General features: G+C 41.8%; 1 protein-coding gene across 2 annotated transcripts in view; it reads left to right on the forward strand.

Moving 5' to 3' along the window:
- SULT4A1 (sulfotransferase family 4A member 1) overlaps positions 1 to 16466 on the forward strand; it is a 62678-nt gene that overhangs the window by 17129 nt on the left and 29083 nt on the right. For both annotated transcript variants that reach the window (XR_011202264.1, XM_069228292.1), the window contains exon 2: positions 7192 to 7322. Coding sequence is in view for 1 of the 2 variants with exons in the window: in XM_069228292.1 (XP_069084393.1) it covers positions 7192 to 7322 (131 nt within the window). In the remaining variant the exon portion in view is untranslated. The remainder of the gene's footprint in view (positions 1 to 7191; positions 7323 to 16466) is intronic.

The raw sequence follows: 16466 nt of genomic DNA on the forward strand, positions 1-16466 counted from the left end.
GCAGTGAATTGCGCCTGCTGCACAATCTGTTACTACAGCCCTGGGGACAGTGCCATGCTTCAAGAAGGACTCAGGAATGTACTCTCTGCAGCTACAGGTTAACAGAGCTTCACCTGCTTCATCCCCAGAAAAAGTCCCCAGCCTGGAGTGCATCCAGTGGACTTTTAAGGATTTGGCCAGGTGCCTTGTGGGAATTGTGGTCCACCTTTTCAAGGACCATCTAGGAGATTCCGGACCCTTGGATTTGTGTTTTGGACCCTCTGTACCTGCAAGGAGGACTTCAGGAAACGCCTCCTGAAGATTGGAGAAGTTTGGAGAATTTTAGTAAAATTGGCGCTTTGTGTTTCTAAGCACTAGGAAGTGTTTATTCTTTTAAAAATTCATATCTCTGGTTCCAAGGACCCACCCGGAGATTCCAGACTCTTGGGTTTGTGTTTTGGACCTTTTGTACCTACAAGGAAGACTTCAGGAAACACCTCCTGAAGTTTGGAGAATTTTGGTAAAGTTGGCACTTTGTGTTTCTAAGCGCTAGAAAGTGTTTATTCTTTTAAAATTCATATCTCTGGTTCCCTACATTGGATTTTTGTCATTTTGGTGTCTATTTACTCATAAAAATATAACCTATTTTTATAAATTGGTATGGGATTTTTATTGTGTGTTGTGTCTCACTTATTTACTGTATTGGTGTTTTTGACTGCTTTACACTCTTGTCTCCTAAGTTAGGCCTGCCTGCTCGGTTATACCTACCAAGGGTTGAGCAAGGGGCTAATTTACTGGGACCTGTACTGAACCTGTATTTGGTTAAGTGGCCTTGGTGCCAGTGGTAGGTTCATAGTTACCACTGCTAGTAACCCACTTTCCAACACAGAGAGTAAGAAAAATACAGAGACAGAGAAAGACAGAGATATATAGAAAGGCATGGAGTGAGAGAGATGGAGAGACGAGGAGAGATGGATGAAAGACAGAGAGATAGAATCACAGAAAGTGTGGGACTGCTGTGAGACAGCAGACGTGGATAGGAACAAAGAGAGAGAGAACGAGAGACATATAAAAAGAGAGAAATGGAAAGGCATAGAGAGATTAATCAACATAAAAAAGAATGGTAGAGACAGAGAAGGCAGAGCTAGGGAGACAGAGAGAGAGAGAATGAAAGAAGAAGAGAGGTAGGAAAATTAAGAGATAGACATCAGAGAAAGATACACACAGATAAAGATAGCAACAGGAAACAGAAGACAAGGAGAGACAGAAAGACAAGGTGAAGGCATGGAGAGGCGTTGTAAGAAAGTCAAGGGGAGAGTGCAAAAGGAAAACAGAGAAAGGTATGGAGAAAAGTATGGATAAAGAAACACAAAGGCAGAAATAAACGCATGGATGGTGAAAGATGGAAAGGCAGGGGGAAACCAGGAGGACAGAACAAGAGACAGAACAAGAGTGACAGGGAAAGAAAGCAAGAGAAATAAAGAATATCAGAGAAAGAGGGAAAGACAAAGAAAGTCAGAAGGAAATGGGGACAAATTGTGAGAGAGTGAGAGAAGAAGATACAGAGAGAAACAAAGACAGGAAGAAAGACGCCAAGAGAAAGAGAGAGGCAGAGAAAGACATGGAAGAGACAGAGAAAGTCAGAGTCAGGGAGATGGAGTTAGACATAAGGAAGGAAAAGGAGAAAAAGAGAGAATTGTATTAAAGGAGAATCTCCACCAGTTTCAGCTCAGCAATGGTTTATTCAGGTTACAATCAACAGTACAAGGAGTAGCAGGTAGCTTCCCCCAAGTGCTCCCAGCAGCTCACATTCAGCTCCCAACTGACAAGTTTAGGATAACCATACAGATTAAACAGCATTCCCAGTTCCATCCCAGACATTGTAAGCTACCTTCAGCCAATTTTCCACAACAAAAGAAATACCACACACCTTCCCCCTAAGAACATAAACAGTACTAAAAACACAACCCCTAAGCAAAACCAATTAATAAAAGAAGGACAAAGACAACAACCATCCATGCAACTAAAGGGATTATGATAACACATCATCCTTATATCCTGCAGGCATTTGTGTGGTTCTTAGGGGAAAGGCATTGCTCTCTTGTGATTTGATAGGTGATACAATAGAGTTCTCAATCTCTTCACAAAGTAAATCATTCAGCCTTCTCAAACCCTTGCCTCACACCGCTATCTCCTTATCACACCTGTTCAAACTAAGATTGAATAACACATTACTATTCTTATTTTCTTTTCTAAAAGAAAGGGTTGAGGCAGCTTCCCACCAACCCCCACAAATTGATTTCAAACTGACTCTCCTTCCACTCTAACAGAACCCTTCGATATTTCAACAACCTTAACAGCATCTAAATATTTTGACAAACCACTATTGCCCTGCAGGAAACTTCAAGCTCACCAACAACCCTGTCCTTATGGTACGAAAAAACTGCATCCTCCTTCTTTCTGAGATGAGAATCTTCATTGCCTGCTTGTACTCCTGCAATGTTTCCCCGACCTCGTAATGTAGGTCCTATCTTGGGCTCATATTCCCCTCAACATCTCCCAAATGTTCTTTCAGCCACCATGGAGCAAGGCAAGATCCAGGTTTCCTTCCCTTTAAGAATTAGAACTGAGAATAAGTAGTCGTATACTTGAAGTGATTCGATAGGACAGGAAAGTAGCCAATGACACCTTCTTCCAATTGATCTCACCTTTGACAGCCAACTGTATTGATTCCTTTATGAAAAGGTTGAATCTCTCCCCCAGATCGTTTGTCTCTAAGTGATATATTAAAATGCACTTGTGGTTTATCCCACACCTCTTCATAAAAGCTGCAAACCTGGTGCTTCAGAATTGCTGACCGTTGGCAAACAATTGGTACACCAGTTTCTTCCCTAAGATTGTGAACCAGCACAAGATGCAACCATTACTTGTATTGTCTGTAACTTCTGTCAATCCAACAGGATCAAACATTTAGGTAACCATTTTCATCTGTCTTCCATAACATTGTGTAACAGGATTTTGGGATCCACATTTGCAGACTCACTTTTATTCTCTAACTCCACAACAATCAGGTTAACCTTACCAGCTTTGCATACCCTGCCATAGTGTCGATCCTCTTACATCAGTGACAATACTTGTTAACTGTCAGATAGAACTTCAGATTACTCATATGAGTTCTGCTTCCGCACTGGAAACGTTCCAATGAACCTTTTCTCACATTAATAGCCTTGTTTCCTATTCTTTTCATTGCTACACTGTTCTTTTTTTTTTAAATAGCACTAACTTCAACATCAACCTGTGGATCACAGATTTCTTTAACGACTTCCGAAATGCTTAATATTCTTTGCAAGTTCTACAGCTCATTAAGAGTAAAATCAGGCTTTGCCCATACCCTATCGTGTGAAAAAGACCAGATGATGGACGGAATGCTGAGCAAATCAAACATTCACCTCCAGTCAATACCTGGGTTAAATCCAATTCACCATTTTTTGCCTGCCATGCAATTCAAGTTGAACCCAGCTTTATGCAAATCAGTCTAGACCCTGCTCCCCACGGGAACAGTTCAGCATAAACTGCTAGGCCAAGTCCTCTCTGGACCATATACAAGCATCCTGGGACCTGTTTCAGGGTATGGCCGGCAAAAAAACTAGGAATTTAAGCCAGATCTGTGACTGCAGGTGAATGTTTGATTTGCTCAGCATTCCATCCATTATCTTTTCTTTTTTGCATAACCTTTCTTGAAAACTTTTACTGTTAGCCATCGTCTTGATTTGATCCCTTAAAACCTAACCATAGTTCATACTTCCAAACCGGCAATTAGCAGCTAGTGACCTAGTATGCTCTCCCCCATACCTTGTTTTCTAGAATAGAACTTAAACTGTTCCACCACCGTGTTAATTATGTGATCATGCCTGGTTTCAAATTGTTTGATAATATATTTAAATTGGTTTAACTTCCTGACGTTGGTTAATGCCGGCAATAGCATAAATTGTTTCAGCCCTTCAAGATCAAAGCAAATTTTCAAAAGAGACCGTTTTCTCTAATGAGAACATTCTTCTCCATCTAACACATCAATTTAAGCCAAAAACATGTCAAACCACACCGCCCACTTCATCGCTTGTTCCCCTGGTGTTTATTAAACAACAAGCCTTTTAATTGTACCATTTATTTTGTTTATTATTAATTGTGAATGAGACAAGAATAAATCACCACCTAACCAAGGAGTAAAATCTCGGAGAGCTACATTGTTGCAAGGTCACTTTAAAACTTTATAACAACTTTACAAAAGAAGCAGAAAATAAACGACCAGCTAACTGAGCACCTGAACTGCAGGCAAAATAGCTGGTATTTAAGGATTGTTATAAAAATAAAATAAAAAAGCACTCTTTGCACCAACCTTTTTCCCTAAAGAGAAAAATATTTTTAAGCTGATGTGTACAAAGTGCACAGTCCTTGTGCAGTCATACAAATTAAAGGGAGCCAATGGGAAAAGTAGGGAGACCTGTTGCCCCATGCTGATTGCTGTTGCGGGTAAAACAAAATGTAACTGACAATTTAGTATTTTAGCGGATGAAGCCCGCTGACCAAAAGCCCCACTGTATTTATACTATGTATGAACTTTAAAAAAAAAAACTAATCTGGTGAGGAAGCTAAAGCATTGTGCTTTGTACGAGTGAGTTTGGGACTCATACTCAATGGCAATCAGTTGTAGTAATTGCCATTCAATGAAGCCAATCAAACAGATGATTCAAGCAAGTTTATTCATGAATGGATTGGACTCAAGCCACCACAAAGCACACAGCCTAAAGATTAGCTTCAGCTTCCAATATTCTGTAAGCAAACATTCTAAAACACATAAACTGGAGTTCCTTCGCAAAATCTAATTATGTCACAAAAAAGTGCATGTACAAGGATGCAGTAAGATACTACACTGTCTGAAAGGCCAGACTTAAAATCAGTAAACTAAGACCTCAACATCAACCTAAGCATGACCATGTGGATTTTACCTATGGAGACCCATCATAGAATATTGGTAGACATAATGTATAGATTGACATTAACATTAACTCTCCCTTTCAAGGCACTCAGGATTTGCTCTGGCTGGACCTAAACGTTGATATATGTACTAAACCCCTTCTTGTTGCTTTTCTCATAGCTCCTATTCCTATCGTTATGCCAAATAGCTCCTAATGAAAAAAAACTCTTCTTATTGTGTTTTAGAGTTCACAGCATAAACCCGCTTCCTATGGCATTTGTCAAAGGGTTCACAATGTAAATTCCCACCTATAGTATTTGGCAAATTGGTTCATATTGTAAGAATCCTTCCTATTGTATTTGTAAGACTGTTCCCAATGTTAAGCCACTTTGTATATTTTTTGCATAAAGTTCCATAAATGTCTACTGGATTTAAAAAAATGCTTTTCACAGCAAATACATCGGGCCTACTGCCTTTGTCATACCTTTCTTAATAACCAGATCAGATCTTTGCATTTGAACCAAACAAAGCTACAACCTTGCTCATTGTTTTACTAACAAATTCCACCCAGGCGTATTGTATTGCATATAATCTATGCAATACAAGAACTCTCTTTCAGTGGAAGCACACAACTTCTGCTAAATAATACAGAAACGCTTATAAAATAAAAACAAAATTACATTGCAAAAAGAAAAAGAACAACAAAGGCGGGGATGAACACGTACTTGGTCCATGCTCCAAGGAAAAGCTAACAGAAGAAAGGAAGGGCAGCCTTATTTTTGCAAAGAGAGTGACAGTGAAAATAATGAATTATATTTTGTAGCGGGCTGTAGGCCCACTGAAATGTAAACAATACGCCTTGCACCACATCTCATGAGCTGTGTAGGTGAAACCTAACTATGCCACGTGGTATTAAAGTGTAACACAAGGAATTACTCGCTTAACTAACACCATGTAACAAGTGAATCTGTTAAATTGTTAATGGAATTATGTAAATGGGCATGACAGCAGAGAAAAAGCTCTGATTTTCATCCGCCATTGTTTTGTTTCTCATATGTCCTACTAAGTGGACTGTTGAATACTGTTTTTCCTACACATTTACTTTGCATAGTGACGACTACCGGCCTACCATCAAGTGAATAAACAGTAAAAATACATTCAATGTCATTCTCATTGCTTTAGCCTATTTCTTTTCAAATCATGTTCATGGCAAATGCTATCAAGAGACGTCAGTAAAGTAAATTTTGTTGGTTTGTTGTGTGGATAGATGAGTGGACACGTGGGAAGAAATCAAGGATTGGATGAATAAAAGGACGAGTGACTGCATGAATGGATAAGGGCATGGATAAATGAAAGGGTGCATGCATGAATGGGTGAGTGCACTGGTAGATGATGGCATGGATGCATGAATTGATATGTTAATGAGTTAGTATGTGTATGAATGAATAGGCCATCATCTCTTGCACGCCTATGCATCTACTTCACACTCTGTCCATCCAGTTACAAGTTCTCATCCCTCAGTGGCCACACACGCTAACACATCCTTTCTTCTTTCTATGCATATGCCTAAACTATCCATCCAAACATGCATGCATTCATCTAATTATGCATACCACCATTCACATTCCCACATCCATTGATCACCACCCATACAATTACGCATCATTGCACGTTCACTTGTGTATGCATTCGGACTTGTACAACTGCAATCTGTGATTTATTTTGTGTGTCTGCAAGTGTGGTTTGTTTGTATCTGTTCCTCTTTATGTACTGCTCACATGCAACTGCCGGTGCACCTGAATGCTTGTGTTTTGTTGGGTTTCCATTGATACCTGTGTGGGTATGTGTGCCTGCGTGTTTATTGATTTGTGTGCATTGATGTCTTTATGCATGTTGGTCTGTTTGTGTGGTTTTACTCTTCCTCTTTAGGGGACATGACTATATGGTCTGTGAGTGTGCCTGTGTGACTATGTTTGACAGCGTATGGTTGTGCATGTGTGTACAAACGTGTGTTTTTGTGTGTGCATTGGTGCTTCTCTGTCTCTTGGACTGTGTGCATATATGCCTATATATGTGCTTTTTTGGCCACTTGAAGGTATTTTGCTGTGCAGTGCGTGACACCCTGGATATTGTGTGTGTGTGTGTGTGTGCGCTGTGGGTGTTGTTTTAAAACTTCATTCAAAACTGTTTCCACTGTTACTTATATTGTATAAGCTGAATCTTTGTCTTGGTTTCAGGTACAAGTTTGCTGCAGGAAGTGGTATACCTAGTAAGCCAGGGTGCTGAGCCTGACGAGATTGGTTTGATGAACATAGATGAACAGCTTCCTGTCCTGGAGTATCCTCAGCCTGGTATAGACATCATCAAGGTAAACGTGAGCAGAATACATGTGGCATAAAAGAAACTCACTAGCTTCTTCCGACCCCTGAGAGAGACAACATTAAAGATCAGGGTCCACATGGGGACCCCACCCTGTGAGAGTGCAGCTCAACTGGTTCCCCGCCAAGGACGGGGCACCAGATCCATGACAGAGTAGTGCACGTGTTTGCAACTGTGTCAGTACACACTGCTGCACTCTGTGGCCGGGGCCTAGCCTGGTCAGTAGGATTTCAGGGTGTGAGCTTCGGATTTTCTAACAATCACACTGGCACAGAATGTTAAACTACATTACACGACATGCAGGATGCACAAGAGGGGCCTAAGTGAGAGAAAACACATTATATGAAATACCCAACATTTTGAAGTATTTCCAGAGAGAGGGAGAAAGTGTGTACATTTTTGTCTGTTTGTTTTTTAAACTCATGGCGAAATCCAACAGATACCCCTCCAGAACCGGACTGAAAGCCCCTGCACCCAACTATTCATCACAAAATACATTTATTATGGGTGTGTAACACCCCAAACTCCCCTTCCGGAAGCTATGCTACTGTCTATTGCTAACAACAAAAAGAAGGGCAAATGAATATGTAAAAAATAGGAACCTCAGTGATTGCATTTATCCTCAACAGTGGTTCTCCATGGTCTCATTTATACGCAGTATTACACATTTATGGCTATAAAAACTTTTTGTGTATTTACACACCTCTATCCATTTTTGTATGTTTTTTTCATTGTGTGATCACTGGGTACACTAAACACTTTTTTTTCTGTGTTCATTTAATATTCTTGTATGTTAGTTGATCTTCTGTACATTTGTTGAGCTGTATTATTTGTGAATAGTATTTTTGCTAATAAATGTGTATACGTGAGTTCACAGAAAATCACTGTTGTTTACCTGGCACTGATAGAGGTTGTTTTGCCTGTTCCGCCTAATACATAATGCGTGTAGTGCCTAATAATATGCTGCACACAGCACATTCAGTTTGAGATGTATTACAATGCTGTGTACATTACATAGTTTATTTGAGTGTATTTATTATGTACAGCTTATAGCAACAGTTGTAGTTTAATGGTGCAAGGATCAGAAGGAGTGAAGGAAGTGTATGGAGAGAGAAAGGACACTTTCGAGGGGAGTATGTGTGGAAGAGGGGACTTTACCAGCTGATCAGGAGTTCACTGGACATTGAGAGGGAGATTGTTCATCGGAAGCTTTTCCAGGTTGGCCTTGAAAATCTTAGACTTAGGGCACTTTTTCATCAAGGAAGCCCATCATTTCATAATGTGGCACCCACTCTGGTGAATTATTTCCTTGTTAGCCTTTTCCTTTTCCTTTTGATTACAGAGAGCTCAGTGTCTTTTTTGGACCATAGATTTCTTCCCGACTTGATCTGTGTGATATCACTGTTAGGTACTCGGGAGTTCTATGTGTGGTTGATTTCCAGATAATCAAGAGGGCGTTTGATGTAACTTGTTTGACAGCCAGTTTAGCTTGAAGGATAGGCAGATACATGCTCATGTTTTCACAGACAAAAAATGATTCCTTCGGCTCTATTTTGGACCATTTGTAGTTATGTCGGAGTGTTCAGTCGGAAACTGAGTAAAACTGGTGAGCAGTTAAATAGTCAGGCTAGGGTTATAGCTAGAATGAGTAGGATCCTTCAAGGTATGCCGAACATGGAGAAGATTTGCACATGTCATAAAGGAATTAATGAGTGTTTGCAGTTATTGCTTGAGTAAGTGGGGTAAAGGAGAGATCCAACAGGGGGTGGGAGGTTCAAGGTCTGAAAGGGGAGGGGTTTTCATGCTGAACATTAGGATGTCAGGTCTGTTTGTATTAAGGCAAAAGATGATTTTGTCCATCCAGGAATTGTGGCTAAGAAGCATGGGACAATGGTTATGGTGTAACAATTTTCTTTTGTGAGGTAAATTAGAATTTGAGTGTCATGAGAATGCCCTTGGATTTTTTTCAAAGATCTTTTTATTTAAACAAGAAAACAGGTTAACACATCACATCTCATCACTTTCCAGAATGTATAAACATGAGATAGATCGTATTTTGCTCTGGACACAGTCACCCCCTCCCCCGTCTATCCCCCAAACTAGTACTCAGCAATGCATCTTTAATGATTATGCCCAGTCTGGTTTGCCAACTGAAGGGGGGCACACAGGCCTCCTTGGTATTGATTCCATTTACCCCAATTGTTACCCCACTTGTTAGGACAGCTCCTATTCTTGTAAACTACTCTTTCCACCACCCAGCACCAGTCCATGTTTACCTTCCAGTCTCTCAGCCATGGTGCCATCTCTGCCCCCAAGAAAGCGCAATATTGCATTTGGCCAGTGTCATCCAGGTCCGGTCCGGGCACTTCAGATCAGTGTCCTCCCAGATGTTTAGCAAGCACCACTTAGCTGTAAGAGTTATTGTACTTCCACATAATCATGGAATGTATCTCTGAGTCCCAATAACATTGCGCTTCGGGGTATTCCAATAGGATGTAAAAAAAGGTGCCTCTTTGTCAACATTTTCTGCAACAGCTCTCATCAGTCGTTCTACCCTTTTTAACTAATGTAGTGCAGGCAAAATAAGGTCTGTGCAATAGTTGGAACTGCAGTAAGTGCAACCCATTTTAAATCGATATTTCTCTCGGGAAGGCCAGGGCCTCAGGCCATTTGTCATCTTCCATTACTCTCAAATCTAGGGTCCATTTATCTTGCAATTGTGTGAGGGTGCCTGGTGAGTTTTTGATCAATTTGCGATATGTGTGGGATGTTGTCTTACGTGTCATGTGGTCATCAGGTAGTCTATCCTCCAATGGGGAGGAGTCAGGCAGTTCTGCACCCTGGAAAGCGCTGTCCAGAGAGCATGTTGCACCTGCAAGTAACAGTATGTTTCTGCAGGGGACAGTTGATAATCGTGCTGCAAGTCAGTGAAGGGGATAACATATCCCTGTGACCAGAGATCACCCACCTTGGGCAGTCCAATTAGGTCCCAATTATCAAACCCTGGCAATGTTTCTAGAGTACCCAGCATCCCTGAGTCCCAAAGGTGCATGACCTGAGTCAATCTATCCTTCCATCAGAGCTTTACTAATGTGGTGTACCAGATTGTGATGGTGACTGCTGTAGGGCTTTGGAAAGTTAGGCGTTGTGGAGTAGAGTACAGGCCCGCAGGTAACCCCTGGTTGTAAGTTTAGCCGATTCATGCAAAACACCGGCTTTTCCATCGGAAGATGTACCCACTGATTGAAATGCTGAGCTGGGCTGCCCAATAGTACTTTTGAATGTCAGGGAGAGCTATTCCACTGTCATAGCATCCCCTTGTGAGTTTACTAAGTGCTATGCGTGCTGACCCCTCATCCCAGAGCAGTGTATGGAGTGTGGAGTCTACAGCCATAAAGTAGGCCACTGGGATAAGGTATGGGACGTCGTTCACTTCATAAAGGAAGCAGGGCAGAGCCATCATTTAGATTAGCGCCGCTCTGCTGAAAAATGGCAACAGCAGGGATCTCCAGTGTTTTACATCATCCTTTAGTCTTGCTAAGGGTGGCAGCAGGTTTTTTCCATAAAAGAGGTTGGTGTCAGCAGTGATAAATACCCAAGGTATTTGAGTCCCTCAGTGGCTATCCAGACTCACATCCCCAAGCAGCACTGATATTGAACCATGCAAAACGTATATTAGTGATTTCGTCCATTTAATCATGTATCCTGAGTAGCGGCCAAAGAGAGTGAGGATATGCATTATTCTGTCTAAGGAGGATTTGGATTCGGCCACATATAACAGGATATTGTCCGCATAAAGGGAAACTCTACCTTCCCACTGCTCAGTCCAGCAGTCCATAAATCAGATGATCCATCCGGATCCAAGCCGCTAGCACTAGGGCAAAGAGGAGAGGGGAGAGCGGACATCCCTGCCGGGTGCCGCGTCGCAAAGCAAAGACACAGGAGGTCCCCCCTTGACCGCAACTTGGGCAAGAGGCTCAGTGTATAGGAGTCTTACCCACCCCAAAAACTTGGGGCCAAATATCATTTTATTCAGTACTTCGGATAGGTATGGCCATTCGACTGTGTCAAAGGCCATACAGGCATTCAGCGAGAGGACTGGAGCATCCTCCCGGGTATGGTAACATATGGAAGTTTTGATCAAATGATGAACTCTTGTAATCTAAAGGTAGCATGGAAATACAGAAAAGGAACTTGCTGACGCCAGTGTACTACGATGTGCAGTGGAGTAGCAAGAGGGCGTTTGGGCCCTAATGCAAGTAAAGAAAATTAGCCATGTCATTCTTAAAAGGTGGCTATAATTAGGGTGCAATGGGCCCCTCACAAACCTGCACACCAAGACCACTGCACTAAAGATAGTTATGTCTCTGTTTACAGGCGTCTGCGTTCCTGTTTTTCCCTTTCTCCATTCCCTCTCTCCTATTAACTCTTTGTGCATTATCACTTTCCCTTCTCCCTGTCCCCTTCCACTCTATCTCTTGCCGCTGTTTTTCTTACTTGTCTTTGTCTCCTTCCTCTCTTTATTACTAATCAGTTCCTGTTAATTATAAGAGTTTGAATCCAAGAGCAGTCTTTTTTGTGAACACCGAAAACGGAATCAATTGTGTGAACGGCAGTGGATAAGTCCAATAGGGTTAGCATTGCATTGTGGCTTGTACCACGAATGGTAACAAGTTGTTTCCTGATGTTTAGTATTGCTGTATCTATGCAGTTGTGTGGTCTGAATAACATATTCCTTTATATCAGCCCCATTAACCAACCTGCACCAATATGTTAGTCATTTTCCAATACACTTGAGAACACTTTCTCAAATGTTGTGGAAGAATGGAAAGCACATCAGGGGTAATTGCATGACAGTAGTGTTCAGCTACGTCACACACAAGCGAGCCTCTATCAGGGTCACGTCCCACAAATTTTCAATTTAAGAACAATACAGTGCAATTTACTCCACTAAACTAATGTATGGTGGAGTAAATTCTACTGGTTGGTGTTCCATTGAATTTAGCACCTATTTTAGAAACTGGAGGATTCTACATTCCCTCTGTATGAAAAGTCTTTATCTTAAAACAATGACAGTGTAGATTATGCAAGGAAATCTGTACCAAGTTTAAAGTATCAACATCTCTCAGCTTATAGCCTAAAAAACATGTCTGGCCAAATAACTATTTTTGCAAATCCATTTCATGGGCCAGCCTGCACAGGAGTACCTGGTAGATCTGTCTTGGCCACACATATCCCTTATGAGCCCCATACAGTGGACGGAACAGATGGGTCTCATTGTTTCTTCCACAGGCTACAAAATAGACATGGTCAGTAGAAAACCATGTGATCAGACCAGCTAGTGACCCAGCACTGAATGTTTAGCTCCCCATTTCCACCGCTAAATCTGCACATACATATAATCTAACATATATAACTGTTAATTATGCACTACTCTGATGCGGAGCAAGATTATACTGAATATAGTTATTGTATTAGAAAAAGAACACACTAGAAAAGTAGACAAAATGCAGAGATTGCATTGTATTTATCGAAATATGCAAAAAGGAACCTATCTTAGAGCCTGTTGCTGTGAGAAGTATACTTGTAGATCTGTGCTAGACTAAGTGCAGTCATAGCCGGAACAGCCCACAGATACCCACGAGTCACCCACTGTTATCTGGGAGAATGTCCTTCTCCTAAGTCCATGGGCTGAAAATGCACCTTTCTGCCCATGAGCAGAACACCTTTTGGTGAAAACAAGAAGAATTTTTGTCCCATACATTTTATAAAAGTGATACTCTGACCCCTTCCATTTTCCTCATATGGTTGCTGTACGTGGTACACTTATTTTCTTTCCCATTTTTCAATGCTTAACGCCAGTCTTATTTATTAAACTGCATAACAGTTGCATGCCACTAAACGGTCCTGCATTCATGTTGGAAAACCAGGCTATTTAACTGTGGGGTAGAGATACTCCAGGGCTGATGGGAGCTGTGGCTGATCTCACACAAAGCTAAAAACAAGTCAGTTCATCATGCGTGAGCATGTTAGTGTGCAGAATTCCAATCAAACCACTGATATTTCAGCAAGGCCTTATTCAGAGACAATTGCATGTAGTACACAAACAGCAACACCATACAACATTACAGCTAAGTCAAATATTCCCAAAGCAATTTAGTTACAAAGAACAAAACCCAATGATCAAAATGTCACAACAATCAAGTATATGTGACAAAGGGGACATAAGTCAGAAAAATACGATTTTAGATTTTTGTAATTTCTTCCCTGATATTCTGAAAGACCCCAAAACTCTCAGAGGAATGTTGCTGCCCACCAGCCCCTCTGTCCATACAACAGACAGACACCCCTCAGCCAGGCTCTGGACACATTAGTACTTGTAGGTCCTCCTTGACCCTTGGAGCAGGTTGTTGGTGCAAAGATTCAAGGGAAGGCAGACGTCTCCTCTCCACAGTCATATAAAATACCTCCAGCAAACAGTATTTATTCACATTTCTCTTCTGTTCTGTTTGTCTCGCTCTCCAGAGTGCGATTGCAACAGGTTTTAAAGACTGAACCCATCTGTGATTGGAGAAATTCCTTAAGTGAGTCCAAGTAAATTGATTTCAGGTGCCCCACCTAACGTTAATGCATTTGAGCCCTGTTCCAGTCCCACGAGGTTGTTGTAATACAAAAATAAAATCCACAGCGCCCTGGGCTATAGTTTATCTAAAATGACAACTCTAAGCCTGCTTAGAATTTTGCCATCTCTTGCGCTCTCTCAACCCACCTTTTTCTAGTTAAGAATGGTGAAACATTTGGGCGGTAATGTAACAACCTTATAAAAGTAATCTTTGCATTGCAGATAACCAAAACCAAATGTATTCAATAGTTTTACTTCAGTTACTTACTTGTAGCAAAATTAAGCTAGTGGAAATAGCTTGTAGGCCAAACATGCTTCTTTCAGAAATGCTAATTTCACAAACCTGACCCCTAAGCCCATGTTAGCCTTTTGATAACAAGTAGGACAATTTATTTATGTATTTATTCATTTATGTGTTGAATATTATTCTGCCACACGTCTGCACCCAGCGCTTTACAATGAACATTTCATAATCTAGATATCATCAAACAATGAGAATAAACTGAAATATGCAATTTGTGATTTTCAACGCAAAAACTGCTTTAATTCCACTTTTGCAATCACAAACCCAGTCTCTTCAGACACAGGGCTGTACTTAAAGCCATGGCGTAGTCTTCGGTCTAATTCTAAGTAGAGTAAATATCTCCTCGTGATTGCCATTGATGCACGCAATGGAAACTTACATAGAGCTCAAATAATATGTATTTGCAACAATGTCTAGGGAAGGGCACATGGTGTTGGGAGCTGCGTTTCAGACCGCAACTGCCCAAAGGTCAAAATACCAGTTGGTTAGGGTCTAGAAATCAGAGCACTTCTGTGGAAACATCTAAAAAAAGCGGATTTCCTAAAACTCAATCAGATTGAACTGCTGTGCTCCAAAACTGAAGTTCTTTGTTCCGCAGAGCCACAGCACCAAGCTTTCTTTGTGGCATCACAACGTTCCCTCCCTTTTTCTCCATCTGACATCTTCACACCCTTCTCCTCTTTAAGGTTCCTCAGTGTTTTATTTATCCCAAATATAACATGGAAGCTTTCATCAACCCCTTGCCATGCCAATACAGCGAGATAACAATTGATGAACGCATAGAATCTGCCCTGTCGCCCATTCCACACAGTCAATGGCCAAATCAATTCAGTGGTACTGGGTAAAATGATTATTCTAAGAGAGTTCTAGGCTACCCTTCCTCAACATGCCCCTGCATCACTAGACAAAGTCAGTAACTTTACCACGCATTCCCATTTAACCTTCTCATATCAACTCTTGGCCACTCTTTGAACACCATGCCAATTAAAACTATAAAACAAAGCACTATTTAAAATACTACACTAGTCTTTAAGTTTACACATTGATCAACTCCTGCTCATCTTATCCAGGCAATACCTTCCCGGTGGCGGCTGCCACTGAACAGGGGTGGCAGGGCGGGATGGGATGGGATGGGAGTGGGGGTTAAAAATAAAATAATAATAACAATTAAAAAAACAATTACCTTTAAGGGGAGACGTGTTCGTCTGTGCTCCATCCTTGTCCTTTTCCTGTTCCCGGGTGCACACAGGCTCCCAGCCAATCACAACGCTGCTGTCACCAGCATGACAGCAGCTTTGTGATTGGTCCGAGCAGCCTGCTTTACCGCTCAGTTTGGGAGTGGGAGCCTGTGCATGTTCTCCAGCCAAACAGACATGCGCACTTTGTGCTGCAAAACCCTATCCTACAGCTCTCCTACAGCCCCCTCCCTCCAGCCCCGCCCCGCCTTGCCCCTTACTCCCAGGAAAAATAAAATGATAATAACGTATCGTACATTATTATCATTTTATTTTTCCTTTTTCAAAATCCAGCAGGGAGACACTCTTCCGCCTTAGTGGAGGAGCCGCCCCTGTATCCTTCTGCATGCTTGCGTGCCACCCGCATTTCTCCAAAGGCACCATCTGACTAACCACACCAAAACCACCTGTGCCTCTTTCAGAGCACAGGCCTGTGGCCTCCTACGTCCAGTGCACTGGAAATAACTTCCTGAAGAATTCCCATAAATCACTTCTCTTCCAGGGCTAGGCTGGCAGTTTCGGGTATCGTACAATGTCCTGGTTGGTCCGTGTCCTACAGAGCGTTTTTTAGAAACATAGAGCTGCTATCATCTCGCCTCAGCAGCCCCCGCACAATAGCGACTGGCTCAGCCACTCCTTTTTTTTCAGTTAGCCCGAGGTTCTAAGGTTGTGCAGGACCATCTCAACATCCTTTGAATAACAGCAATAAAACGAAATACAAACTGTGCATCTCACACATGCAGTGTGATTGACAGCACAGGCCTCAATAAGGCCCTACACTTTAATGACTTTGTACTTACACAGTCGGACCTGGCAGTTGCGTGAGTATCCGGGAGCTGTGCAAAGCCCAGAGAGTATCGAAGGCTGGCGGCCTTTATAACTGTAAGCGCAGATCTGGATTCATAATTATGGAGTGCCCACACCTCAGCTCTGTGTGTATCTCTGTAACCCAGGTGCACCCAGCTTCCATGG

The sequence above is a fragment of the Pleurodeles waltl genome, chromosome 4_1 (genome assembly GCF_031143425.1).
Source record: "Pleurodeles waltl isolate 20211129_DDA chromosome 4_1, aPleWal1.hap1.20221129, whole genome shotgun sequence".
NCBI classification, from domain to species: Eukaryota; Metazoa; Chordata; class Amphibia; order Caudata; family Salamandridae; genus Pleurodeles; species Pleurodeles waltl.